Source organism: Aspergillus flavus, chromosome 6 (assembly GCF_009017415.1).
Source record: "Aspergillus flavus chromosome 6, complete sequence".
In the NCBI taxonomy this organism is placed as follows: Eukaryota; Fungi; Ascomycota; class Eurotiomycetes; order Eurotiales; family Aspergillaceae; genus Aspergillus; species Aspergillus flavus.
The window spans coordinates 3,388,587-3,416,061 of record NC_092410.1 but is presented as its reverse complement, the minus strand read 5'-3'; the positions used below and the strand labels follow the sequence as shown (position 1 = coordinate 3,416,061).

Genomic DNA, 27,475 nt, shown 5'->3' with positions numbered 1-27,475 from the left:
ATAGCGTGAAATAAAGTGAAGGGTTGGAGAAAATATGTAGAAAGGATTAAATATACAGAGTTGATGCTGTTGAAGCTGGTGTTAGAACATCAAGCGACTCAATATTGTTTGTGTGTGTGTGTGTGTGTGTGTGTGTGTGTGTGTGGAGGGAGGAGGGACAGCAACGGCCTTGTATATTCACTTTTCAGGGTATCATTATCAACATCCACTTGTCCATCATGCCCATTGTACGTGTAAACTTATAACACCCATTTCTGTGTTTCATCAATTCCTTTGTCCTAAGTTTCATTGCACAGAATCTCATATAAAGGGGTCTTATCTGTCTATTTAGCATATTAACCAAGCGAAGTTGTAGATTTTCAACCGATTTAGCCCAGTCCTTTCGCTACTAGTAGTTTGTAGTTTCATGAGTACTTCTTAGACAAAGAAGCTATACAATAAGTTGGAAAGGGTTAGTATCTTCATGAATATCCGACCAGTAGACATATCTTTGTATGCTGAAGGCTTCTTTGCAAGATAGTACAACACATGGACCAGAGTTATCCCAGTAGTGTCACTTAAGAGGTTCCAGGACTTTATATCAATGGTACGGGGGAAACGACGCTCTCACATTCCGGCGATAATCAGCAGACACCCATCCTTATTGAGAGCTTGCTTACCTAGGGGGGAGCAGACTGACCTTTCTCCCCAGGGGCTTTTACAAAGGGTATAACATCCCTTGGGGTTTTATCGTTTTTGGCAGCTTAGTCGTGTGCGGCCCACGAAATTGACCTAGCCGGTGAAAGAAGGCTCGATAGAGAATGATACTCGTCGTCTGTCCCAAATTGGAAAAGCACGCCGCAAGGCAAGCAAGCCTATTCGACCGGATGGAGGCAATCAATTGAGAAGACATAGATATAGCCGATGCATACGGAGAGTCAAGTCCCTAGATAAAATGCTCCAGCGACCAGATTCGATTTTCAATCTCAGTCGCGCGGACGGTCTGGTGGGAAACTGCCCCCAGCACAAGAAATGTGGTCGCAATTTGCGAGGGAGCAGGACTCAGCAGTGACGCTAATGTTGCTACAACATCTACTAAGCCCATACACTGAACTTTTCTGCCTGTAATACACTTGGAAAGTAGGGAGGGAAGTGGGATATTCTTCTATTTTAAACTGTAGGTGAAAGCTCCAGACTGGAGGCGGTAATGTCATAGGTTGACTATATCCAAAAGTAATAGGCTAGGACTCTATGGCCTGGATGACAACCGGCCATATAGGAATGCTTAAAGCAAACTACTGATTGTTGGTAAGCCGAGGTGGATAAGAGCTAGTAGAGAATAACTAATCCCTGTTCTTATTTAAAATATAGTTAAATGCCTCATCTAATCCTAGGACCCTTATTACTAAGGGTCCAAAAAGATATTTAGCATGTCCTGGTTTCGATCCAGGGACCTATATTGTTCGTTAGGAATCGGATTGTGATTGGTTGGTGAGGTGAAATCGTACCTCCGGGTTATGAGCCCGGCTGTGAAACGTTAGCTATTGGTCAAATTCTGCAGGTCACGTGAAAAATTACCGCTCTTCCCCTGAGCTAACATGCTCGGATTGGTGAGAAATTGAAATATATTTCGGGATATAAAGAAAATTGCTATAGATCTGTGGGCTGTTATTCCGGGATGGCTTGCCGACGACGGTATTCGATTTTGCCTCATGTTTGCACTACCACTACTTAATACAATCAATTATAGGATGACTGCCACCACAAGGAGACGATGGCACTGAGCTACAATGTTCTCTACAAAAGCTCAAAATATAGGGCCTGCGTTGAGATAGTCTTGCTCAGAGAAATGGGATATGGGCTCAAGATCTCATATATTTTCATAAATCATGTCTCGTGGGTCTCCTCGAAGGCAGAGTAACAATATATAAATATTTGTTCCAGCAAATTTAGAGTAGTATCGGTCGTGTTGTTTAATTATGATGGCTGTAGATCAAGGGAATTCAAGCAATGCTTGCCACTTTAAAACACGCTCGCCGGGACATCAGATAAGTATCACCACCTTCCCGAGCGAGGTCTCCCACGTCTGTCCTCAACCAGCTCACGTTGCTTCATCCGTCGCTCTTCACGATGCCGGAAGGGTGGAGACATCGGTCTGTCCAACATCAATGGCGGTTCTCCTGGCATTGCCGCTGGTGGTGCTGGAGGCGCTGGGGGAGGCATAGAGCTCCTTTCACGGTGAATCTCTTGGATCCGTCGACGACGTGCGCGGCGAATGTCTTCCGACAAGTCAACTAGAGCAGAAACATCATCCTGTGTGATTATGTTAGTAGTAAGCTTCATAGTGGAAGAGAGATTCACTCACGAATTGAAGGTACGAAAACACGTAATAGGATGATACTGTCTCCTCGTATTCATATCCAGATCGTTCAATTGCTTCCCTGACTACCAGGTCCTTGGTGATCTCCGTCCAGAGCCCATTTCGTTGATCTTTCATACCAATGTATCGCCGTCCTACTTTACCCCGTGCAAAATCCGGGTCACTTTCCGAATGTCTTTCCTCACTTACAGTAAACTTGGGCTTTTTGTCTTTGAGGGCTGGCTCTCTGGGTCCATGAGAGATTTCATCTAGCAAAGCCTCCCGCTCTGTCTTGGGGGCTGCAGAGATGATTGCCCAATCATCTCCGGTCATTTTAGGGGTACTTTCCCGTATAGACCTCTCCAGCTCACGAGGCCTGCCATAGACCTCTTCTAATACTTCGTGCTCATCAAACCCACCTGGCATTACTTCATGGATGGATATTTCCTTTTCACGTTCGATAGACCTTGGGCGAGATTGGGGAGTCGGATATGCTTCGTCCCTTTGCCGAAGAAAAGGCTCCGGAGGTGGACCGCGTACTATATTTGGAAGCTCTGGCCCACCGCGTTCTTCAACGAGTATCTCTTCATGAGATGCCGGTCTCAACTTTTCCCTCTTGGGCTTCTCAAAACTGACTTCGGGGCTAGGTGCGCGGGGTGGACGAGGTGGTCGGGAGAAATCAAAGTCTAACGGTGGGTCAATCATCATACTACCGTCTATATCAGGTAGCAAGCTCACCTTCCGGATCTTGTACATGTCGCTTCGGTGGGCTTCGGTGTATAGGCGCCCGAGCGAGAGAAACATCCGCAGAGTCTTCTGAATCCGGGGAAGACGTGCTGTCGTCGTCTTCATGGAGGTCAGCCTTTCTTGGAGGTCTTCGCCGCCTGCTTCTCCGAACTAAAACATCATCTTCTTCCTCTTCATACCCATCCTCTACGTCTGTGTTAGGGCCAGACTGGGGTCGTAGCCGTGGGGGTGCATGATACTGAGGGCCACTGCGGGTTTTTCTGTATTCGTGCTTCATTTCATCGACACTGGGTGGTAATTCCAGTTCATATTCCGAACGACGGCTTCTCGGTTTCAATAGCTCATCGCGTACGTCACCGCGGCGCGGCGCAGAACGTCTCTTCGGGATGATAGGAACTTCGTCTTCAGACTCGCTTCCCGTTATCCTCCTTGTCAACTCTTCATCTTGGGAGACATGTTCTTCTTCCTCCACGACTTCTCTCCGATGTGGTCGACGACGTCTGAAAGTGTCATCCCTAACCTTCCGGAGCTCTTTTGATGTCTCACGAGGGGGTTCCCGGATCAATTCAGGTCCTGCATCGTCTCGAATGCGAAGACGATCAAACTCCTCGACCGGTGGGGGACTCGGGGCTCGAGGTTGTTCACAGATTACTTCCTCCTTGTAATGACGTCCGCCTCGCGGTCGATGTTGGTGTTTACGATGATAATGGTCCCGTTCAACTTCGTACATGTCCTCGTCGTACTCACGGGCACGATATCGCCGGGGCATGGTGTAACCCAATAATTGAATAGCAAATAAGACGAATTACCCAAGTTGACTGTAACAAAAAATTAGAAGTGGAGCTAATTGGTCTTTATCGGGTGCCTTCATTGGACATTTCTGCTACACCCGTCCTGTGAGGGGCACCTCGTGCAGAGTGATTAATTGATTGTAAACACTCGAAATCCTCTGCTGGTTCTCAGAAATAGAGATGCCCTAATATCGGGTGTAGGGAAATGATCCGTAAGACACGTGCACTGTTATGGTAGGCGAGAGCGAAATCGCTGAAACGTCAAATCACGATGACTGTCTGTTGGAATTGAAATTCGACCCCGCGGCTGAGTCTGCTGATGTCACCGCTGCACAACGGGACCTAAAAAGTGCCAAACCACCAATAGCTTCTCTTGTCGCTCATTTGGATTGCTATGCATCTTCATTCCAACCCGATATGATCGTCTACTAGCTCGTCAAGTTCGAAAGAGCCTAAATCCAATATCTATATTAAGTCCTTTGACTTTAATTCTCGGGTAAGTTAAAATTGATACTCGAACCATGGTTGAGGTTACGGCTTCGCCAAGAGCTCTAATATTCTTTATCAATCGAAATCTGCTGGCTGTTGTTCCCTTGCTTGGTGTGACATGGTCAGCGGGGTTTACGACGGATCATGTCGAGGGCTTATGAACGATGTAGCGGCTTTCTTAATGCATTTCACATAGCTTACAATGCAATATTGCACGATGAGGTCCGTTGAAATGAGCAAGAGGGGAGAAAGAAGGCGAGTGCTCTTTGTTTCTCCTGGTGCACCTAACGCATATAAATATCAAGAGGAATATCTCCTCTATTAGGTTTGCTTAAATATGCAAAGTCCCGGCCGGCTTGGATGTTTGATTATTGCGCAATTTTTTAGTCCAGCGGTACTATCCGAAAGCGAGACGTGTCTGCCCTTTCTCAGGCTTACCCCGGCTGTTACGACCCGGTCTGCCGCGGGCGCTGGAAGATCCCGTGTTATTGGACGGGCGTGCTGTCTGTTGGGATCTCATGGCTTCTTGTCTTTCTTGTCTTTCCAGATCCTTGGCAAAATGCCAGTCATCGTGTTCATCCCTTTCAGCTTCCGGTAGCGTTTTTTCGCAACGACTACAAGTATAGAATCCCAGCGCGACTTCTGTTATTTGAGGATTACACGAGGCATCAGACAGAAGGATGTTCTCGCTGTTCCTTTCCAGGCTCGTCGCCGGTGTCTCCAAAATAGCCTCGCTAGGCTGGGGTTTCGTGTTGACCCCGAGAGACTGGTTGAAGAAGCGTTTTATACCATCGTCTTCGACTTTCCTCCGTTTCTCGCTCAGTTGTAACATTTCCGGCAAGTCATCCGTAAGACGGTCCTTCGCAGGGTGGCCAATATTTTTAGCCTGGTCTCCTCGGAGTAGAAAAGAATCTATTGCTTTATTATTGCCAACCCCATCCTCAAATCCACCAACACTCATTGACAAGTTTGCACAAGGCCAGGCGCATCCGTCACCGATGACCTGTCGAAGCAATGTCCTCCCAATATCGAAGAGTAATGTTTCGTCGATCGGTGTCGACCCAGGAATGGGGTTTTGACGAGAGCGAACTTGTGCACCTTGCCTATGATGCAGGGCGAGGGTTTTTGGACGGCGTCGGTGCTCAAGTACACCATCTTCCACGAGACGGCCATAGATGTCGGCGGCAAAAATCCGCAACCACCGTTCCGCCTGCTCGACGGAGTTGATACTCGGTCTGAAAGACTTGGCGGAGAGCATGGACTTGATTTGCGTCCTGGGGTTCACTTCACTTTTATCCTCGCCGCGGATGATTCCATAAAGCCAGTTAGCAGTATCATCATCCAGCTTGGCCCGGAACTGCTCCAGCGTAACCTGTAAAAGATCGCTAACTTGTTCGGTTCCAAACAGAGCAGTGACCTGATCGCCCAGCTTACCCCCAAGCATTCGTATCTTGGTAAACTTGAAGCCACTAAGGAAGTTCTGGATGGCGCGATTGCGAACAATGGTCTGTTTGTTAGGTTTGTTGCTAGAGCTCCCCAACTTTGCCATCATCTTGTTCTTCGCTATACCTGCGGAACACGTATAACTCAGATTATCCCAAACCACCGTGCGAACCGCTCGGACAATATCTGACCCAATAAGCATCGCCACATCATCCCAATCAGGATCATCCACCTCTGTCTCGTTCTCGTCTAGGTCCACTAGACAATCGCCCTGGTTCCATTCCAGTGCCGTTGTAGGGGGACGAGGTAGTGATGCGACACGATCGTCGCCATCCGGCCCATTTCGTAGTTCCGGATACCGTCGAAGCAAAACACCATAAACCAGCGGGGACAGATCGATGAAAACTTCATCAACGCTAGCTTTCTCAACACTAGCCTGTTGTATCTGAGCGTGTGGTCCCAGCCCTCGTTCCTCATCAACCAGGTCCGTATACCATCTCGACAATTCCTCCTTCATTGTTTTCAGGATCTTGCGTGATTCCGCCCGATACGGATCCAAACACACTTTATCCGTATTCATGCGCCGGTAAGAATCCTCCCTATACGCCCATTTCCCACCCTCACCTTCTCGGAAGGTCGCAACATGCTGTAGAACAATTTCCGGACAAAGCTTCCGAGCTTCCTTCGCGGATATCATCCTCGTTATCCCGAACGCCCGAGCAGGGTAGTTGATCGCGATCAGCGAGTCCCACTGGCGTACAGCGAGGGGTATCTCCCTCGGCGTCTGAAGACGCACCATCTCACATTGTGCGTAGAATGCATCCAGATCGACATGGGCAATCACTCGGAGCGGCGAGGCCGTCGAACTCTGGCGTAGGAGCTGCAGTTGACGGTAGGTGTATCGGGAATGGTTCTTCACGGGGTGGCTCGGGGAGGAGGGCGATGCGACGAACGGGTCTGGGGACGAGCGCGACATGTCGATATCGATGATTCTAGCGTCATGCTGGCTTTAATGGCGGGACGTGGTAAATCGGGACTGTGGCATCCCGGTTTGTGAACGCGTGCAGTCTCTGTTGTCCGAACCATACTCTATGTCGAGATGAAGATCATCGCCTAAATTCGGACTCATCCGCCGACCGTATGGGTAGCCAATTGGGAGCCACTGATCAATACTAATTTAGGTTAGCGTGCGATTCGACATGGCCCACACGAGGTACCTAGTATTCAATTCCTACTTATGTTCATAAAAGACGTACGGAGTATATGTTCATAGTAAAAGTGACAAGATCTCGGTAGAGAAGAGCACTAGACTCAGTGATAACTAGTTTCCTACATTGCTGTTGTTCAAGCTGGGCTCTTGAAGCTCCTCTCAAATCAAGTCGGGTTTCCTCCGTACTACTACTAACTTTTGTAAGCTGATTTATATATTTCTCGCTCCTTTACCAACAAGAGCGAAGTTTGCGCTCTAGCGAAACCATACGCCATACTACACATAAATCTGAATATTCCAGAATTTAAACCACGAAGAGCGTATTCATTATTCTAGAGCAGGACCCATTGCCTTATTTTGTAAACTTTATACCGCACAATCTGCCCAGATCACCGAAGGTAGACGTGCTGGTATACTATATGGCTTATAAAAACATTTCCTCTCTTTTCCACTCCTTTCTTTTCTTTTTCGCTATTGAGGTGGCGAAAATGACGAGTTTACGGAGTGACAGCTTGCTAAAGTTCGCTTTAATACCCAGTGTGTTTAAGGCCTCTGCGCTCCTATTTGTTTTACCATCCACAATATAATGACAAGTTTAGGGATAACCCAGCAGCGTTTCAGATACGTGGATAAGCAGAAACCTTTACGAATAGAGTGGTCAGCAGCTCCTGAAATCGGATATTCAAGCACATAATCGAAAGCTCGATAGAATGGAACCTGCGCTTTCTTGTCGCGGAAAGGCTTCGAGGTTACAGTGGCATCGGGAAATCCAGGTGACTAATATGGCCTTGTACATAGGTAGAAATCCGTCGGTCCTCGTTAAAGGTCTTATGACCCATGTCGTGCTTGAGCATCATGATTCCGAGACGATTTACAGAAGCTACGAAGGCGACATGGGCCCAAGGGCTGATGCCCGTATCACAGTCGATAAACACAATAGCGCCCCGGTGTCTATCTCGTTTCGCGAGAAGGAATAAAAGGGTGTCACTTGGCCATGTTCATACAAGGTTCCGTCCGTCCTGTTCATATGACTCGACGCTGCTGCAACGTGGTCGAAAGGGAAAAATAGGTAATTCGGTGGCATATCGAGCCCAACAATGCAACAGATCAGGTGACTCTGGAAACAGATATGGAATTAAGATAATAAAAGCGATGATAACGACCGAAAGTTGACTACCAGTCGACATGCTGTTTACTTGAGTTTGCCATCATAAGGACGTCTGGAATTTGATCTGACGGGGCGCAATGATATCATAACGCATGGGTCTCATCTATTGGCACTAGGCCCTTCTCGAGGCAGAGAGCGTACTCCATATGCACCATGAAAACCAATCCACGGAAGTTCAATCGTGTGTTCCGAAACGAGAAAGACTTTCGGGGTGTCCGGGTCTCGAATCCATTATCAAGTCAGTTCGAGACTTTCTATGGTTTCAGTCTAGATTTTGTGTTCTGCGAACTATATCAGCTAGCACTGCAGGCGGCGGCGGTAGCCTCTTTTCATCTATCCTCAGATTGATGATCTCCCGGTGAGGCAAGATGGAAGGCACTCAATGAATGGAGTACTGTACAAATCAGCGCTGTTCGGATCTAGGTACCTGCTTCCCAGTCAAGGCGACTAGGTTAGATGCAGCTACCGTACCGAAGGTGCCCCCGTGCAGCAGCGGAAGGACACCTGGACGGATGTCATTCGGGCATCAGCGGATAGGATCCACCCTCTGGGACTCACCGCTGCATATAACGTCGAGATGGATCAGGGAATCAGCATGTGAGGTTTAAGGGGATAACGTGATCCCCGGGAGGGTCTGATTTGACTCGTCCAGAAGATCTTCGACTGGATTTTGAAAGTTCGACGAATTATCTCAATCTTGATGGCTATAGGTGAGGCTTTGATCCAGTCCCCACACCCCAGTGAAGGGGGAGGAGAGGGGAGAGACCTGGAGGGATGGAAGGCTGGGCTTCCGATCAGACGGGTTGTATTCTAAGTCTCTAACCTGTAGACGTAGGCGGTGGCGGGATTGTCGAGGAGAGAAAGAGAGCGAGCTGATCATGCAGCTGGCCAGAAATGGCTATAGGACTGGTCATGGTACCAGTAACCGCAGGCAATGGTGGTGTGTGAATAATAGTCTACCTCGTTAGTGAAGCAAGGTTGCCTTCATTATCTTGGTTAATTGTTGATAATTTCGAGAATCTAATCATTAGTCACCCTCTCGATACGTTGAACCAGAAAAAGACTGGAATCCTCCACTCCGGGTAGCGGGTCGGGCGGGCTCGAGCCTTGGATCGAGAAATGGTTTTACAGTGGACGCGGTTGACAGGGCCAGTATGGAGAAGAGAGTGGATGAACTAGTTCGTAGTACGCACTGTAGTGTCAGCGTAGTATTCCTTAGTGTCAGCGGTCAGAACGAATTAGTGCCCAAAGCCCGCCACGCATTCCTGCCCAACAGCATCGTCAATTCTCTTTCTGACTGGCTGACAGCATTTTCGGCAACGGCAAACCTTGACTGGTCGCTCAGGTACATGGATTGGACGCCCAGGGTTTGGTTTTTTTTTAGGCGCCTTTCGTGTCAGTCACAATGAGCTTTGAGTGGCAAGTCCACCGAAACACTGTCTTTCAGGATCTACAAAGTAAGTTTGATGGCGATGTTGCAGTCTGCAGAAGAGAAGAACGGGGTTTCAGTAAAAGAAATAAAAAAAAAGAAAAAGAAAGAAAAAGAAAGAAAAAGAAAAACCGGAAAAGTAAAAGAGAGAAGAGTAACATGCTCTGTGTCGCTTAATAATAAGATGAGAATATACTCCGTTCTTCCATATCAAGAAATGAAGTTATTCTTGTTGAAAGTAGGATCCGTCATATAGTACTGCGTAGTACCACCGCCTTCCTTGCTGCGTACATCTTCTGTTGTCTTACTTGACCTGTTATTGAAAGTCACGGAAGAGACACCGCCCCTGGATTGGTTAATTCTACTCCGTAATTCAATTTTTTGTTATGACTTAAAATGTTTCTTTTTTTTATGATCTCGAGTGCTATCGACTCCTTTTGCCTCACCATTTCAAAATGAAGCAATAAGTTATGTCATTGCGTGGTGGAGAGAGAAAGAGAGACAAGAAACAAGTGGGTGAGGCTGGCGCAGGCTGAGAGAATGTGCTCTTCAGCTTACAAGTTACCACTTACCCATGGTTCCTTCGATGGGTCCAAAATTCCGATGGATTGGGAAGCCTACTGATGTAGATAAACAACAGATTCATGACTATAGGATCACCGTTGGAGAGAGTTCATCACCGCGTTCAGAATTGTAAATACAAGAGAACACCAGAGGAATAATAATAATCCAAAAGAAAGCAATAAAAACTTTACTCAAGAGAAACTCTTCTCATTGAACTTATTTTAATCTGGATTTGGATTTTCTAATTTTTAATTTTCTTCCCCCCTTCTCGTCTTCCCCCAATAAACGAATAAGCACACGGCTAGGGACAGGAAAATCATCAGATTTGCAAGCCCTATTCGTCCAAACTGGTCCTTCAACCGCTTCGAATGTTCTGCTGAAGGGCAAAGTGGAGTCAATCGTGGCACCAGACAGAAGGCCAGCAGCAGCCCAAAACCGGCCCAACAGCCCAAATGGCCAACCGCGCGGCTTCAGTCCATTTTGCATTCAGTCCAATCCCAGCACAAACAAACCCACAACCGTCTTTTCTTTTCCCTCCCCACCCTCCACCTTCGCCTTCTTGTTATCTCCCCGTGCGCCTGTCCGTCCTTTTTTCTACCTTCGCTCCCTCTCTTTTCTTCCTCTTTTTCTTTTGTCCCTTTTCCCTTTCCCCTAGTTCAAGCCCACCCCTGGCATCTCCCGCCAGCTCGAAGGAAAAAAAGAAAGCCACAAGTGTACTGGAGTGCTTGGAAAGAGAGGCAAAAGAGAGTCATCATCATCAGCGACGGAGTGCCCCCACTTAGGATCGGCCCCCTTATCCCCTCCTCACCTGAAACCCTTCTCTCTTCGCTTGTCCTCAAGTTCGCTTTCTTTTTCATTTACTCTTACAACAACTCATTCTCCATCCATCATCTCGACACTCCGGTCCTGTCGTTGCCGTTCGGATACCTAGCCTGAGGAGACTTAAGATCCCATCTTGAACCCCAGTCTTTCACACAACTACTGTGGGCAATAACTATCACCTGGATTTCTTTCTTTACTCTCTCAACTGGTGAAAAATCCCAGAGAGATCAATCTTGTGGACTCGCTTGCACTTAACACCTTGTTCTCTGCATTCGTGGGTTTCTGTCAATCAAAAAGTTCCGGTTTAGCCTTGATTATCATCAGCCTTGGAGTTACCTGGACGCACTCTCACATTAGAGCTGTACTTCTGCTGTTGTTTCTGCTTCCAAAACAACCCTCCCACAAAGGACATCATCTCCCATCACTGGACCATTTTTCAACTTCATAACCTCCGGATTCCCTGGATTTCCTGGTGCCCATTTGGATCCCTTGGCTTATAGTACCTTAATACTGGACCTTTTCCCTGGACAAAATGACTGGACGCCTTGGATATGAAGGACGCCCGGAGCGTCAGAACGAGTATTTTATTCCCGGTGATGGAATCAGCCGGGAAGTTATCCAAGCAGACATATGCCGTTACCTTGGAAATGATGCTCTCGTAAGACCTGGAAACCACCAAGTGTGTCTCCCGATATTTCCTTAAAATGACTACCGAGAATCGAATCGGTCCAGCAATGGCAAATGAGCCATTCGTTGTAACCCTGTTACTGACTGGATGTGACAACAGGGCCGCCAGGGCTACTTTATCCGTGCTTATAGAAATCTCACCTCAGTAAGTGAAAGGATGCGGAGTTGAGCCGGTGTCTAAACCTCTTTTCTTCAGTGAAATATCAAAAACTGACCGGGCGCCGTATTACAGGAAATGATTGCTGATCTCAAAGCTGACTCTGCTCGGTGGGAGGCAGATGTGCTCCGTCGCGCTGACCAAGGCTATCCACGAGGTAGTTACATTCAAGACTACAGTGTCTCTCAACCACCACCTAACATGGTTCCAGCAACCTATGCATCTTCTTCACTTCATGAAGGGCGACAGCAGCCGGGTCCATCTCCCCCACCTGCTTACACTGCACCACCACCCCAGCAATATGTGGATCCTTACACTCAACCCCCTTACGCGCAGACACAGTCTCCCCCTTATCCAACTTCTTCCTCATACCCTGCAAACCACTCTCCCTTTGGATCTGGCCAGACGTATCCTCCCCCGCAGGTCCCTTATTCTGCGCCCAGCCAACCCCCGGTGTCTGCCGATATGCATCAAACATATACATACACCAGCGCCGCTGGCTATGGCTACGAAAACGGGAGAAACAACCCTAGGTACCCTGGCCCTGGTTATGAAACAGAATCGGACTATTCCCCTGTTACGTCCGGAATAGCTTACCCTGCTACTACCGCCCCAGACCCGCGGATAGGAGGAATGGATCCCAGATATACCCCGGAGTCGGCATACTCGGACCGCAGTAGGCCACAGCCAACAAGGGAAAGAGATCCAGCCCGCCGGCGGTAGATGAAGGATGCTTTTCCCTTTTATTTGTCTATGAATCCCAGGGGTGTAGCTTCAATTCCACCTTTTGTCTCAGGAGAACATCGCCTTGGGAGTATTAAAATCTGCGCAATCTTTTTTTACTTTCGCCCCTACCTCCAGCATCTATACGGATTAGATGCCTTCTTTCTTGGCCTGTGAAATTCCAGGCCAAAACAATGATGCTTAAGCTGTTGAGACCAAATTGCAGTCTATTTGGAGCCATACCTTAGGAAACCCGGATCTCGTGTTTGACCTGGATGCCAATCAAGTTATCCTTGGTTGTTTTCTTATGCTCATGAAACGTCTCCATTGACGTTGGCTGGTTGTTTCTTTTCTTCTCTTATCCTTTTCTGCTTGACCTGGCTATTGCTACCGTTAAAAGGGTCAGAAAGCATTAATAATGTGAACATTGACTGGCTTTGGGGGCTCTTGCGTGATGGGTTATGAAAAGGTGGCTTTTTTGGCTATGTTGTAATGCCCGGTGCTGGTCTTGATTGTTCCTGTTATTTTGCCTCCAATCTCCACCGTTGGAACCTATTCCCATTTTTTGCGATTTTGCGGTGTACTGGATGTGATCAATTTTTGTTTGTCTGCCTCTTTTTTTTTTTCATCCTGAGAGGGTTTTTCTTTTTTTTCGACTGTTTCTTCCAACGTGAGGAGTCTGCAGGGAGCATGCGACTGATTCTGGATTCCATCAGCTTAGGAGCTTTGATGATATACAGTGATGCTGTTCATGAGCTACATGTAGATATGAGCATATATGGCGTTATTCTTTGTCTATTCAATGGCTTTAACCCTGGAGGTTTTCCAGAACCGTTCAATGACTGATGTTTGCCAGTCGGCTTAGACTATGGTCATCCTTCCGCTTTGTTACTCAAAACCGCTTTTGGATTGCCACTTACTGCCGATGGGTGTCGTCGTTCTTTGGTGCCCATTTGGTCTGACTCTATCTCAATCCGTCATGCGTCGGGGTCAATCTGTGATTGTATGTTCACTAAACTCAGCTGTATCCGTCTCCATCCACATGAACCAGGCCTGAAGGAAGTAGCTGCCATGTCCATCATTGCAGGCGATGTTATCTCTATCCTATTAGTCGTCATTTGTTTACACCCTGGAGGATCATGGACGCCATGGCGATCGGTGAGAGTATTGTGAAACGCAGTAACAGAACCTCACTATCTTTGGCAATACATTTCATTCTCTCGCCCCTTCAGACATTTATCTCAGATAGCCAAGGCACTTCATCTTCGAATTTTACCTATCGTTTACCTTCTATCCCGATAAACCCCCTTATGATCCACACCGGCCGGCTGGAACCATCACTTGTCGTATGCCCTTCGGATCCTTCTTGGCAGCTAAGCCTGCTGTCTTTCCAGGATGGAGTCAACATTCCCACAATTTAGCGACGGCGACGTAAACATAATCATATATGAGGATGTTTATCGATTACATTCTATCGTACTCAAAGCCCGTTCGCGTGAGTTGAGAGACCTACTTTCATCGCTCGGATCATATGGTATTGGACACTTCGGCTGTGTGCAACTTGAGCTGGTGGAATCAGCATCACATGGATACGGAGTGCTCGAGGTTCTGGTAAGTTGTCGCGGTGGACGATCAGGGCTTGCAGCGCTAATGGCTCCTTCAAACACCAGGACCCGAATGACCAATATCGTTATGGCCCGATGTATATGCAGCTCCAGAAGCCCATCATCATTTGGCCTCCCGACATCCGTCTCCTTTGGACTAACATGTTCAAGATCCTGTATGGCCTCTGCCCTTTGTTAGACCAGGGGGGTCTCCAGAACGTCCTCAGCCGCTGCTGGGAGTTAGTCAATCTGGCCGACTGCCTTAGAGCCACCCGCACGGTATTTCCCGCTATCGTAGATGCTCTTCAGGGACTAGGTCCACATTTCTATGCTCTCATCGCCGAGGATCCAATAAATTGGATCAAACTGGGCACTTACATGCGATCGGCGCTAATCTTTAAGGAAGCAGCAATCCACATTATCGGCAACTGGAATGCTCTAGAAGATGACCTCGACTATCTGCCAAGTGTCGTCCACGAGTTATGTGAGAGCAAACAAGCGGAGCTCGTCGAATTCAAGCAATTACTTGAGGCGCGCATGCTCACCTATTGTCCCTACACGACACTTCGTGGTGCTTCGTGCACCGAAGACATAAACACACCCTGTGCGAAGGACTTTTGTCTGTGGACGGCAATGACTTACTACAGCCAGTGGTTTTGTATGGCCGTCGCTGAAGACCGTACCTATTATGCTCGTGACGGTGGTGCCGCTTTCTATCGTGCCATCTACACCGGAGGCGATGCTTACCTAGATACCGAAGAACAGGCAAATACAAACGCCTTTCACATGAGTGTGTACAGGGCCAAGATGCTGGATAAAGCACTGAACATACTCAAGAGTGGAATGAGCAAGTTTGTTTCTGTCTTGTTGGTCAACGAAAGTCATTATGATCCGGACCTTATGGGAGAATTACCTTATCTGACGTGCTGCAAGGTTGATGACGAGGAACTCCCCTGGGTCACTTGGCCCAATGGTGATTGGCATGTTGATAGTGATGAGGAGCACTTTTTATCTGACTACGAAGTTGTGACAGATAGTGATCAGGATGAAGATGCCGAGATAGATATTACCGAGCCTGAAAGTACAACTGGGGAGGTTACTTCGGCTGATACGAGTGCAACTTTTGCCACTGACACTTTGCCTGTCGATACTGACATTACCGACGTTGAGTCTATCGAAACTGAAGATGAAAACAAGAACGCCTCTGTTGTTGACGAAGCTGAAGAGAGGACAACAGCTGAATAAGAACATCACTACTGGCTTGGGAATATGGCTTGCATACTTTGGGATATCTGACGCCGGTCATTTAACGAATTAATATTACCGAGTCACAGGTGAATAGCCGCCATGACTACTACCATAGGATAGGAAACAAATGGCATTATTCACCGCTCTATAATCATTTTCCTGTACAATACACAGCGGTCACGCTGACCACCAAGCCCGTAGGCCCTGAGGGTATAGAGACGATTGAGGGGGCAATGGTAAGAGAGCGCCTCGAGCAATCCAGAAGCCATTTATCCGGATATCAATCCGGAACAACACACAATCTCCTGCCCAGCCTCAGGCGATAGGCGGTGTAATCGGAGATGTCCGACAGAGTAGGTAGGTAGTCTTTTGAATTGACTCGAGTTCCCAGCTAAATACACCAAGCAAAAATCAAATCTGAAAATCGACACGGACTCCATTCACAGTCTCAGGCGGATTTACTCGTCATCGTAGCCCTGCGGGATAACCCGGGGTCCCTGGGGAACTATGTCAAGTCAGCCAACCATGGCTCAGGAAGATCCGGAAACAAAAGAACGAAATAACACGTAACGATGCAGAGATGAACTTACTGGGATATGTGAGGGGAATGGGTTCCGGGTCAACGTCGCCGAAGGCCCGTCTGATCGGGGGAAGAGTCACCAGCATGACGGGGCCCATGGCACCAACGACAAGCGAGTAGAAGATAGCGGGCTTTTCATGAGAGGCCCAGCGAAGGTAGCGGAGAGGCGTCGACCAGAATTGAGGGGTAGTCATTGTGATAGGAAACGGTTAGGAAGTAGTCGGACGTTAAAAGAAACTTTTCGCAGGAACGGTGGTCGCGAGACGGTTGAGCGGACGGGACCGGCGGGGAAAAAAAGAACAATGCACTTGATCGAGTGCAATTGGTTAACCGTAGTATTGAGCGGTTCCCGGGGTCCAGGGAAAGGCAATTGGGGGGTGGTGTGTGTGGTTGAGACGTGCGACGGAGGAGAGGGGAGGTTGAAAGTGACGAAAGTCATGTAATGCGCCCGTCAATTCCAAAGCGGCGACCAAGTCTTGGCATTCGGTCCAAACACGTCGCCCGTTTACATACTCATCGATCTTCATGACAACTCCGGTTCACCCCAGCTTTGATTTCCAATTCCCTCTGCTGATCCTTCGCCGTCGTTCTTTTGCTCCGCTGCGCGGATCCCTGTAAGATGCGGTGGTGTCTTTCCTTACTGCTGTTCGGCTTCTTGGCTGTTGTACATGCGTTGAGTAGTTCGGGGAACCGTCTACTGGTTGTTCTGGAGGATGAGGCTGAGAAGGATGCTTACTCTACGTTCTGGGGGGATCTAGAAGGTGAGGCACAATTGACAACTGGAAGTAATTGATGCTAACTATCTTACAGCCCGCGGATACAACCTCGCTTTCGAATCGCCCAAGAGTGACAAGCTTTCCTTGTTCGAGCTCGGAGAAAGAGCTTACGACCATGTCCTCCTCCTTCCTCCTCGGTCGAAAGGTTCGCAAAATAACCCATTGAGAATCGGATGTGGTCCATGGCGCACAATTGACTCCTAATGCAGGCTTCGGACCTTCTTTGAACCCCAAGAACATCATCGAATTCATGAACAAAGACGGCAACGTCCTTCTCGCCCTTTCCGGGAAGTCCACTACCCCCAGCGCTATCAGCTCGCTCCTCTTAGAACTCGACCTTCATCTGTCTACCGACCGTTCCTCCGTTGTCGTTGATCACTTTGATTATGACACTCTTTCTGCAGATGAGAAGCATGATGTCCTCGTTCTCCAGCGCCCCGGCCAGTTGAGGCGCGACACCAAGGCATTCTTCGGTGGTGAGGGCGTTCTGGCTTTCCCAAGGACCGCCCCTCACACTCTGGGTGACTCCAACCCACTTCTCGCTCCCATTCTGCGCGCCCCGGCAACTGCTTACAGCTACAACCCCAAGGAGGATGTGGGCTCGGTTGAGGATGTTGTGGCTTCGGGCTCCCAGCTGGCTCTTGTTTCGGCCATGCAGGCTCGGAATTCTGCCCGCTTCACTCTTCTGGGCTCGGTTGAGAGTCTCCAGGACAAGTGGTTCTCCGCTACTGTCAAGGCTCCTGGTGATGGAAAAGAGTCTGAGACTGCTAACCGTGAGTTTGCCAAACAGCTGACCGCCTGGACCTTCAAGGAGACTGGAGTCCTCAAGGTTGGCAAGATTGAACATCATCTGGCCGAGGGTGGTGAACTGAACCCTAAGATCTACCGGATCAAGAACGAGACAGTATGTGACGATCGCCACACAACTGTAAGATAGTGCTAGGAATGAACTGACAAACCTCTTCACAGGTCTTCAGCATTGAGGTCTCCGAGTACAGCTACGACAAGTATTTGCCTTTCGAGGTTCCCGAGAATGATGCCCTTCAGCTCGAGTTCACCATGCTGTCCCCCTTCCATCGTCTTGACCTCCAGCCTTCCGCCAAGACGGAAAACAGCACCATCTACAGCACTAAGTTCACCGTCCCCGACCAACACGGTATCTTCTCCTTCCGTGTCAACTACAAGCGTCCCTTCCTCACCAACATTGAGGAGAAGCACGAGGTGACTGTCCGCCATTATGCTCACAACGAATATCCTCGCAGCTGGAAGATCAGCGGAGGATGGGTCTGGATCGCTGGCCTCTGGTCCGTTATCGGCGGTTTCCTGGCCTTCGTCATTGTGTGGCTCTACTCTGCGCCCACATCTACTGCTTCGACGACGAAGAAAACGCAGTGAATAATGTATTGTATCATCGATGATCGACTGAATGAATTGTCATTGCATGGTTATTAGACTGTATATATCCATTCCTTTTACACCGTAGAAATCTACGCCAGAAACAAATCGTGCCCTTGTTGCAATCTTTAACGTCCTTAATGATCGAGGCTGAGACAGCTGTCAAGCCAGTCTGGTAGGCTTGTTCCTGAATAGCTATCGATAAGGCGAGAGCCGACTTGTTCTCTTCTCTAGCTCATCAGGTTTGACGTCTTCTGCAGAAGTCCGCTCTTCTAGAAGGCTGTGCTTTTGACCCATGTGATGGCTCTAGTAGCATGCATACATAATATCGCTGCCAGACATAAAACTCCGTCTTATGACGACATGGCTCCTGAATCACGTCGATCAACGACGCAGGTTGCCGCTTTTGGAGCATAAGACAAAGATAATTGCACCACCTTCATCACTCTCGATATCTACATGGTAAGATTGACAATGATTGGCTGCCTGTATTAGTCATACATCTTATTCCCACCTAAATTCTGCCACATTCTACAGAGAATGTGATTGGTAGCTGGTGAGGCGGTGATGATACCTTTGCCACAATGTACCTGAGCTTCGCAACCCTACCACTAGTGCCTACCACCTATACAGTATTAACGTTGCTAATAAATTGGGTGGACCAGTAGATGCGTGTTCGTCTACCACTTCCCCCTTGAGCAATTTTTCTCTCAAAATTATGGAGAATCGTGATGATAAATACCACCGCAATGACGTTTTCCACAATGATTTGATACGTGCCACTCACCAGTGTTCGTGTAGCGTCCCACTGTAGGCCTCAAAATTGGCAAAAACAGAACCGAAATGCGCCACAGTGTCGGACTATATTGAGGCTCCACCAATGGCGAGGCATTGCTCATCTTTTTCCACGGTGACGTGCACAATACTGTGTATCACCACTCTGCGTGCACAGTACCTCGGCATCCGGTCCCGTCCTGGAGAAGAGAAAGGCAAACCTCCGCCTGGAGCTGTGCCAGCTACGGACTAGGTGGTGTTAAGCTCCGTAAGCAATAGTGGGCTCTTCTAGATTTCGAAGAAGGGTCTCTGGAACTATGGTTCCGAAGACGAACTCTTGACAGCTACCGAGTAACTACCGTGAAATGGCCGAATAGCCACCGGATAACTAGGGCTTGCGGAAGCTCACGTTAATTCGCTTGGAAGCGAGCTGGGTGGCGTAGGGTGTGTTTTCACATGCAATGCTGTTCTTTCGTTGAGAACGGCTTTTGTCGGCTCTTGCGGTGTTCTGGGCTGTTTTTTCACGGTTTTTTTCTGCGTAGTAGATCCGGGAGACGAGCGCTGGGGTAATGGCAGGCGTTTGGGGGTATAGGAACTATGGCGAATAAAAGAACCCTGGAGAGAAGGTAGTGGTGAGAACTGGCCTGTATGTGATATGTTCTGTGTGGCCAAAGGAAAGGACACTTCTCTCGGTTTGTTATAGGGACGCTCTGTCCGCGGTGGCTGTGGACTCCATCGCCACTTGAGGGCGCTTCCTATGAACAAAGAGTGTGTCTGGCCATTGAGAAGAGCATGGAGGGGTTCTCGTGAAGCATACAGTCAAGTTTTCGATCTGTGATGCTCGGTATGTGTGATTGAGGAGCGAGGTCTGCTTCTATGTCAGTCGGTTGATGGTTTCTAGATTCATGTCGGGACGAGTTTGGCCGAGAAGTGAGGTGTCAGACTGTCATGGTGAACTTGGCGAGGATGATATGAGGCGAGAAGGCGTTTGGATATCAATCTGTAAGACTCGTAACTGTCAAGTGGAATCCACGCGAATGAACTGTCTTGGAAACATTGTCCTAAGGCTGTGAGACAAAACTTCGGAACATAATTCCGGACCCCGGAAACCATATTTGAGATTGGATTGTCAGTTGAATTGAAGAAATAGTGTGAAAGCAGTGTTCCTTGTGTTCAGTCAATTGTTGTAGAGGGAAGATTTGCAACAGGTTGTGATTGGGGAATCGTGTAAGCCGTGCATCCAGTGGCAATAAGCGTCGAGTAGGGACTAGATGAGTGGCAGGCTTCACTTCAATGGGACTCAAGTGATGCTTTTTCTTTGTTCTATTGCCCCGTGGATGTAGCAGCGCAGCCTGATCTGAGTTGATAGCAGATGAGACTCTAGGTTGCATAGTGAGCTGGCAGCGGGAGGAATGTGTCACGACTCCCAGGATGGCATTGGCACGCCAGCGGTTAACGAGGACTATGGACTACCCAAATATAGGGGCTCCATTCACCTGGTTCGAGTGTGGATATAAGGGGAGTGGATACTTGAGAAATGTTGCACCGAAAATCCGCTGGGTGCCTTGATTCGGGGGCATCCTGCTGGTGGCATCTCATCCCGCCAATCAGGACGAGCAGTTCCTGGGTGACATGAGCCCTCAAGGACTACGGATGGATAACGGCAGTTCTCCCCTTCGCGCGTCTCACTCCGTCAACCCACAAGGAACAAGTGGCGGACAAGGTAGGCTTTTGGAATTCCCCATTTGGTAACCTTACTGTGGTCTCCATTTCACGCTACAACGAGCCCGAAAGTCTCGACTGAATCTATCCCTCGTCATTGTGGAAAAAAGGCAGGGCTGACGTCTTCAATCAACCTTTGCTATTCTCCTTTTTTGTTCTGGGCCTTTTTTATTTTATTTGTTTTTTACCTTTTTTTTTTAGAAACCTGCCACTGCTGCCACGTCGATCCTGGACGACAGCATGGAATTCATTCGTGCAGAAATCTTGGGTACTACGTTCGAAACCACCAGCAGGTACTGTTTTTCATGGGTGAGATACTTCGTAACGGTGTAGAATAACATCCCATCAGATACGCAAATGTGCAACCGGTCGGTTTGGGTGCGTTTGGACTTGTGTGGTATATACTACACCTATCCTGGATATTGGGTCCATAGCGACCTTGGCCTCTGATTTTGCAGGCTAACAAAAGGGGCCTCAGTTCCGCATATGACCAAATAACCCAACAACATGTCGCTGTTAAGAAGATGATGAACCCCTTTGCCAACGCTTCCATTGCCAAGCGGACGTACAGAGAGGTCAAACTTCTGAAACAGTTGCGCCATGAGAATGTTTGGACCCCTCAGTCCTGCTCACCCGCAGATACGCCTGCAACGCTAACATGAGGTAGCTTATTGGCCTGTGCGATATCTTTATCTCTCCACTAGAGGACATGTACGTATGGCAGAATTCTACTTATACATAGCTTTTACCGTGGTGGCAATATCTCTCACAGCGTACTGATGCCAGGCTTTGCTAGATACCTGGTAACGGAACTCCTGGGGACTGATCTCGGTCGACTCTTAAGGGCAAGGCCCCTCGACAATAAGTTTGCTCAATACTTCATGTACCAGATACTGGTATTACTTCTCGTATAGGTGACGAGCCGAAAGAGCATTTCTAACCTTCTACAGCGCGGACTGAAATATATCCACTCTGCTGGCGTCATACACCGTGATCTGAAACCAAGCAATCTCCTGGTCAATGAAAACTGTGACTTAAAGATCTGCGACTTCGGTCTAGCTCGAGTACAAGAACCTCAGATGACTGGTTATGTCTCGACGAGGTATTACCGAGCCCCAGAGATCATGTTGACATGGCAGAGATACGGTAAAATGGTAGATATCTGGAGCGCGGGCTGTATTCTCGCCGAAATGCTTCGAGGGAAGCCGTTGTTCCCAGGGAAGGACCACATTCACCAGTTCTTCCTGATCACAGAAGTGCTCGGAAACCCGCCTCCAGAGGTGGTTCAGAAAATAACTAGTGGAAATGTGAGTGTTTCCACATATTACAATAGGCCGCATTAGACGCTTACTTGAAGGGCCTTCTAGACTCAGCGGGTTGTCAATTCACTACCGAATCAAGAGCCACGCCCACTGAGGGCTGTGTTCCATGAATTTGATAACGATGGTAATAACCCCTCAACTTGAATAAACCCACTACCAAAGGCACTCATTTGTTATGACAGTCATCAGTCTCCTCGAGCAGCTGCTCTTGTTTGATCCAGACAAGAGACTAACAGCTGAGACCGCTTTGCAACACCCCTATCTCGCCCCTTACCATGATCCCGACGACGAGCCTGCAGCGCTAGAGAAATTCGACTGGTCGTTCAATGATGCCGATCTTCCTATAGATACATGGAAACTTATGATGTGCGTTGCTATTGGGTCTGCAAAGTGTGCACCTAACTAAGAACTTACAGATACTCCGAAGTCCTTGATTACCACAGCCTCGGTTCGGCTGGGGCACTGGATCTAGGACCGGGGATAGAGGAACCAACTCTTGACCCAACTCTTGATCCAACTTTCGACTTTCTCCAGGCGGATATATGAACTTCATCGAGATTTGAGACACGCGCAATGATCTACACTCGCCACTCAATACAGGAAATGAGGCCAAAGGGATAGTGCATATGCACCTTTCCTGGACGGGGAAATATTGACCCATGGAATTCATCGTTGAAACCCTGGCATATGCAGACTGGATGATGTGAGTTTTGGGTAAGTGGACTATATTTGGAGACCTTATGATGCCCCTTGCCGATTGAGGCCTCCACAGAGAGTATTAAATAGTGAAATCCAAAGTAAACTTTACAAACTAGTCAAAGAATTTTTGTTTCTGTTCAGATCCGCTGTGATCTGTTTCGTACCAACTACTGCAGGCTGCGGCGCTTACCCGATATCAGGACTTCTAGGTGAACGAATCCGATTTCATTCCCCAATCGAAACCACCGAGAGAGCGAAGAGCATTCATCTACACACACAGCCAACATCATGCAAATCCTCGTCAGCGCCCCTCTCCTCCTCCTCGGCACAGCGTACGCCCTCCCCTCCATTCAACACCAGCATCACGCCATCCGTAACGCAACCTGGGAGTTCTCCGTATACCAAAATGACCACTGCACGGGAGAAATAACGCTCTTCTCCGGAACTAAAAGTACATCTTGTCGCGACGCAATTCTCAACGGCGGAGCATTGTCCTACATCCCAGACAAAATCACGGATTCCCATTGTAGGGTGCATCTCTTCAACGATAACCATTGTTCTGGCAACCGGACGGTCAGTGTCTTTGGAAAGAGTATTAGGCCAACCTGTCGGGTGCCGAGATGGGGAGGAAGTGAGACGCAGATCAAGAGCTTCTATGTGAAATGTTGATTTTAGTTACATTCTGTCCTGAATCCGGCCTTTCATTATATACTGGCAACATTGCTTTGAGAAGTGGGCTTCTATGGAGGATCAGTGACGAAGTCGAATTCTATGTTTACGAATATGTACCAAGCTCTGCAGCATATGATTAGCCAAGTTATGAATCTCATTTAATGAAATACGCTACAATAAATTCGGGTACCTGAACCGAACCACTCTCCACCCAATGACCTAGTAACTCTCAACCATGGCAATCTCCACCCTGTAAGGGACGGTCAAAGCAAGGGATAAACCCTGGTACAAGGTATATACCTAAATATAATACCGGTGAATTGAAGAAATGCACCAAAAAAAACAGAGAACTAGAATCCGAAAGTCTCTAGTATCTTCTGTGGAATGTTGATTCACCAAGTACGGGTATGGCAATCGCATAGATCGTCTGATAATTACCGGGCTCTACAAAACTGCTGAGCCAACAAGCATGGGATATAAGACCAAAAAAAAATACCGACTAACAAGCAAGTTTCCATAGTCTAGTGGTTAGGACGGCGGTCTCATAGCAATATGACAGCTCCTATCTAAAGGGTCTGCAATCCGCAAGCACGAGTTCGATTCTCGTTGGAAGCACATTCTTTTTCGAGTTTAATTTTTTGCTCTCAGTTTATTGTCTCTTTCTTTTACTTTTCCTTCCGCCCGCTTTTCTGTGCGCCTGTTTAATATGATGATGGGTTTATTCGTAAAGAATGTTTTTCACCACCGTAAACCACTTCTCTGGGAGTCAAGACTGCGCATGGTTTTTCCGTAAGTGTCGTACATCAACGCCCAGAATTTACAACCAAAATGTATTCCTGCTCAGTGGACGGTAGAACTTACTGAGCGTTCAGCGAAGGAGATCTTCACTCAAACAGTAATTCGCTCACGTTGAATAACACTGTGAGACACTCTGCAGCTTATTTTTCTTGCGCTTCAACGGAAACAAAAGGCTGTTGACCCCCAGTTTTCCTGCATCCACTTCGGAGAATGAACCATCAATTAGATTGAAAGACATAATGTTAGATAAGTAAATTCATAAACGCTTCAAGCAATCCATCTGATATGATCACCAATGCTTTTTCATCATCTCTTGGTCGGTAGAAGAAATAGAGCCTTTCGTCAAAGCTTAAATGTATACTACTGCATATAGTTTCCTTGCTCTTTCCTCAAATTAGAAAAAAGAAAGCACATTCTATTCAATGATACGTGACAATGGCTCCACGGTCAATCTCCTAAAACCAGACTCGGCAGTGGATACTGGCTAGCTGATGTGGACGATGTCCTCTACAGTATTGCTGCGCCACTTCAGCTCCAAGGATCTACACAGTTCCCAGGCCCCTTTGGCCTAGAATTGTACACTAGAGTGGAGTAAACGTCTTGTCGACTTCTGGTTCAGCCGACGTTCATGCAAGAGCTTTTCACACTGCATAGAACTTTCGGCGGGGGTTGTAATGGAGCTCTCAGGGAGCTGGGCAGTGATATATCCAAGGTGACCCAGTCTATCTTGTACTATAGATGTCGATTGTCTGCTGTGCAATGGCTAGTCTAGCAGTTTGCCGATAATCTGTTCCCTTTCACAACCGGAAACATGGTACGCCTCGGTCTTTCTTTCTGGCGTCCCTGTCTCCTTTCTCTTCCTCTTGCTTCTACTCTCCTCTTGTGGCAGAGTCTGAAGTACGCTCACTTGCATCTTGCTCGAGTTGCTCAAGCATTCCCCTTGTGTGATTCACAAGAGTACTGGAATGACAAGACGCGACATATGTATGATGCTTTGGGACAAGACGGCAAGTGGTCACTTTTATGTAAGGACTGGGGACTGAATGTAAGTAGGTCAGATACTACTGAAGTTTCGATCAGGAGTTCGACAGCAAATCGAGGAAGTGCACCCCGAGTATCTTTGCGCCACACGTAAGACGAAGGTTATTGGCATCGTTCCCATCGGGAAGGGTTTCCGGGTCTACGACGACAGAGTCGGAAAGGTTACCGCTAAGAGGGTCATCATGGCCACTGGTAACAAGGACGTGTTAGCGGATTTAAGAAATAAAAAAAATACAAAAACATACAACAGGAGGGATTCGCTGGTGGTCACCCACCCAACTACTAACCTCCCGGCGTGTGGCTTAAGTACGGCTGAGCGGACGGGAAGCCCTGTTCTCCACACCCTATGGTCGTATGTACTAGGTTTTCAGGTGTAGAAAATTATATCGTGCAAAAATTAATGTCAGTAGCTCTGATATATCCCAGATCCTGTGTCTGTTAAAGCAGTGTGGCTTACTAGAGTCGTATAAGAGGGTCCTCAAACAAGGTATGCCCTCAGTCAAGTAGGCCAGTGCTTGCTGAAGCTTTTGGAAAAGATATGTTTGATGTCCCTGGTGCGATAGCCATGACTATAAGAACCGCAAGATAGTCCCGTATGGCAAGCTTGCAAGTGCCATTGGCTCTGCACTGAACCTGGGAAAGCTGGCAACCGATATACATATTGATTCTGGTGGTGAATTGAACGGGGACGATAAGGAGGCGGCAGACACACGATGACCGGGCTGGGAAACAGTCATCACGGATACCTAGAATATTTTTATCTAGGAGGATATCACCAGCGTCGAACGTACCACGACCGGTATGGAGCCCCAGGAGGGTTAGTATAACGTCCACATGAGCAGCAGCAGCAGTCCCTTGATCGTGAACAGAATCATCATCCACGTATCTACTACTCAGACGTCCAACCTCCACAAGCAGTTGCTCTTGGAGATGGATGGGAATTCGGTCAAAATCAAGAGTAACATGGAGTCAAGCGTTAGCGGCCTCTATGTCATCGGTGATGCCAACAACGATGGTAGCACCAATGCCTATCATGCCCTGTAAAGCGCTAAGCGTGCTGCTGTCAATGCCCACGGTAAGCATTCATCGTTGTTCCTTTCAGTGAGTCCTTACTGACCATGCTAGTCTTCATTTCTAAGCAAGGATACCTAGACAGGTTTTCTTCAGCCATGGTGGCGGCGGCGGGAGGAGATGAAGACCTCTACAGCCAGATTGAGGACCTGAAGTTCCAAAATGGTGATGATATCGAGCAGATGTACAAGGTACTCGGTGGTTAGAGACTTTCTTGAAGTAGTGATTAGCAATGGATAAGGATGTGAGTTAACGCCGATCTCCAGTATATCCAAGACCTTAAAAGTGTATACCATTGTAACCAAAGTAGGGCGTCTTGAGTGCGGTACAAGGCAAAAGAAGCAGGCTATAACCAGTGGGTCACCAGCCATTCTGCAAGTGCCGATCTCTAGGAGACTGAAGAAAAGCACGTGTGATTGTATGTACTCCACACATGATCCTCATCAAGTTTCAAGTCAGGGCCACGATAATCGGGATCGGCATTAAATCCACCTACCCCACTCACTGCACGTCAGACGAACCGCGATCTTCTTGTACTAAAATGCAAATATATGCATCTCCCTACCAATGACGGTCCTTAGGGACGTTTCTCTTCAGCTCAAGTTAGCACTCGCCAATTAGTTCATGGCCGGCCCGAGGGTAAACCGGAGATCAGATGTCAGACGGATACGTGAAAGTCTTGACGACAGCACCATTGGATATGCTAGAGAATGATGCTGAAGCTGGCAGCTGTCGCGAGAGTTAGGACGCAGATTCAGCGCTTGGACTTTGCAAATTGTCCCTTTCTCTGAACCCCGCAATCAATCAGCGTATCGGTACTTTGTTCCTCTGGTCACGTTGGGACACGATATGAGCTGGATTTACATACATCCTCCTGCTGATCGGTTGTAGCCTGGTTTGGGGTCTGAGTGGGGGTTGGTCCAGTTTTGGCCAAACTATTTTCTAGTGATATTGTTGTCTATCTTGTAGTGCTGATGTTGAGTCTCTTTGGGGAAATAGTGGGAACGTTGCTCAGGGACGATGGTAGTAAGGAAAATATCTATATGCGTAACTGTACCTACGAAATATCTGCTCACCGCTAGCAAATGGCTACGTATATAAAACTAGAGTTATGACCTCTATTTTCTTGAGGCATACCTCGAGATAATAGCGTAAAAGCAATCGAATGGTTCAGCATTCGTATCTAATACAACCTAAAATATGTA

At 47.9% G+C, this 27,475-nt stretch overlaps 10 protein-coding genes, 1 non-coding gene and 1 pseudogene across 12 annotated transcripts, besides 3 other annotated features; 7 read left to right on the top strand and 5 right to left on the bottom strand.

The window, feature by feature from the left end:
- Positions 1–1,384: 1,384 nt before the first annotated feature.
- On the bottom strand, positions 1,385–3,854 carry F9C07_2074216 (uncharacterized protein; the record flags this gene model as incomplete). The annotated part of the gene is made up of 5 exons (XM_041294456.1): positions 1,385–1,433; positions 1,488–1,506; positions 2,085–2,292; positions 2,345–3,024; positions 3,077–3,854. The coding sequence occupies 5 exons, from the start codon at positions 3,852–3,854 to the stop codon at positions 1,385–1,387; spliced, it is 1,734 nt and encodes a 577-aa protein (XP_041148705.1).
- Positions 1,406–1,582, bottom strand: F9C07_t214 (annotated as a pseudogene). Its single transcript has one exon. The product of its transcript is annotated as a tRNA-OTHER (tRNA).
- A 908-nt stretch (positions 3,855–4,762) lies between the features above and the next one.
- On the bottom strand, positions 4,763–6,784 carry F9C07_11683 (putative sister chromatid cohesion protein; the record flags this gene model as incomplete). Its single annotated transcript, XM_041287078.1, has 1 exon — positions 4,763–6,784. The coding sequence occupies one exon, from the start codon at positions 6,782–6,784 to the stop codon at positions 4,763–4,765; it is 2,022 nt and encodes a 673-aa protein (XP_041148706.1).
- Positions 6,785–11,247: 4,463 nt separating this feature from the next.
- Positions 11,248–12,814, top strand: F9C07_1812970 (uncharacterized protein). The gene is made up of 3 exons (XM_071508407.1): positions 11,248–11,680; positions 11,789–11,833; positions 11,921–12,814. The coding sequence occupies exons 1-3, from the start codon at positions 11,534–11,536 to the stop codon at positions 12,566–12,568; spliced, it is 840 nt and encodes a 279-aa protein (XP_071367993.1). The 5' UTR covers positions 11,248–11,533; the 3' UTR covers positions 12,569–12,814.
- An 875-nt stretch (positions 12,815–13,689) lies between these two features.
- Positions 13,690–15,777, top strand: F9C07_1813058 (uncharacterized protein). The gene is made up of 2 exons (XM_041294447.2): positions 13,690–14,179; positions 14,239–15,777. The coding sequence occupies exons 1-2, from the start codon at positions 13,964–13,966 to the stop codon at positions 15,415–15,417; spliced, it is 1,395 nt and encodes a 464-aa protein (XP_041148708.1). The 5' UTR covers positions 13,690–13,963; the 3' UTR covers positions 15,418–15,777.
- Positions 15,778–15,878: 101 nt separating this feature from the next.
- On the bottom strand, positions 15,879–16,194 carry F9C07_11686 (putative NADH-ubiquinone oxidoreductase 9.5 kDa subunit; the record flags this gene model as incomplete). Its single annotated transcript, XM_041294457.1, has 2 exons — positions 15,879–15,925; positions 16,011–16,194. 2 exons carry the CDS (start codon positions 16,192–16,194, stop codon positions 15,879–15,881), a joined length of 231 nt encoding a protein of 76 aa, XP_041148709.1.
- A 274-nt stretch (positions 16,195–16,468) lies between these two features.
- Positions 16,469–18,286, top strand: F9C07_2286673 (putative oligosaccharyl transferase subunit). Its single transcript, XM_041294448.2, has 4 exons — positions 16,469–16,761; positions 16,811–16,921; positions 16,986–17,680; positions 17,746–18,286. The coding sequence occupies exons 1-4, from the start codon at positions 16,620–16,622 to the stop codon at positions 18,169–18,171; spliced, it is 1,374 nt and encodes a 457-aa protein (XP_041148710.1). The 5' UTR covers positions 16,469–16,619; the 3' UTR covers positions 18,172–18,286.
- A 2,197-nt stretch (positions 18,287–20,483) lies between these two features.
- On the top strand, positions 20,484–22,756 carry F9C07_1813063 (mitogen-activated protein kinase mpkC). The gene is made up of 9 exons (XM_071508409.1): positions 20,484–20,960; positions 21,017–21,064; positions 21,146–21,275; positions 21,335–21,378; positions 21,464–21,563; positions 21,618–21,974; positions 22,035–22,113; positions 22,172–22,355; positions 22,406–22,756. Exons 1-9 carry the CDS (start codon positions 20,908–20,910, stop codon positions 22,533–22,535), a joined length of 1,125 nt encoding a protein of 374 aa, XP_071367992.1. The 5' UTR covers positions 20,484–20,907; the 3' UTR covers positions 22,536–22,756.
- Positions 22,757–23,555, top strand: F9C07_1813000 (uncharacterized protein). Its single transcript, XM_071508408.1, has one exon. It carries the CDS (start codon positions 22,977–22,979, stop codon positions 23,355–23,357), a length of 381 nt encoding a protein of 126 aa, XP_071367991.1. The 5' UTR covers positions 22,757–22,976; the 3' UTR covers positions 23,358–23,555.
- A 315-nt stretch (positions 23,556–23,870) lies between these two features.
- Positions 23,871–23,975, top strand: F9C07_t217. The gene has a single exon. It is a non-coding gene; the product is annotated as a tRNA-Met (tRNA).
- A 751-nt stretch (positions 23,976–24,726) lies between these two features.
- Positions 24,727–24,890: a sequence feature (Protein overlapping with rRNA (F9C07_2286671, QRD94596.1) was converted to a misc_feature.).
- Positions 24,891–25,486: 596 nt separating this feature from the next.
- Positions 25,487–25,543: a sequence feature (Protein overlapping with rRNA (F9C07_2286671, QRD94596.1) was converted to a misc_feature.).
- Positions 25,544–25,911: 368 nt separating this feature from the next.
- Positions 25,912–25,936: a sequence feature (Protein overlapping with rRNA (F9C07_2286671, QRD94596.1) was converted to a misc_feature.).
- Positions 25,937–26,033: 97 nt separating this feature from the next.
- On the top strand, positions 26,034–26,476 carry F9C07_2247326 (uncharacterized protein; the record flags this gene model as incomplete). The annotated part of the gene is made up of 2 exons (XM_041294450.1): positions 26,034–26,214; positions 26,325–26,476. The coding sequence occupies 2 exons, from the start codon at positions 26,034–26,036 to the stop codon at positions 26,474–26,476; spliced, it is 333 nt and encodes a 110-aa protein (XP_041148713.1).
- A 445-nt stretch (positions 26,477–26,921) lies between these two features.
- Positions 26,922–27,447, bottom strand: F9C07_11691 (uncharacterized protein; the record flags this gene model as incomplete). Its single annotated transcript, XM_071507662.1, has 3 exons — positions 26,922–26,999; positions 27,139–27,212; positions 27,408–27,447. The coding sequence occupies 3 exons, from the start codon at positions 27,445–27,447 to the stop codon at positions 26,922–26,924; spliced, it is 192 nt and encodes a 63-aa protein (XP_071367990.1).
- Between the last annotated feature and the right edge of the window lie 28 nt (positions 27,448–27,475).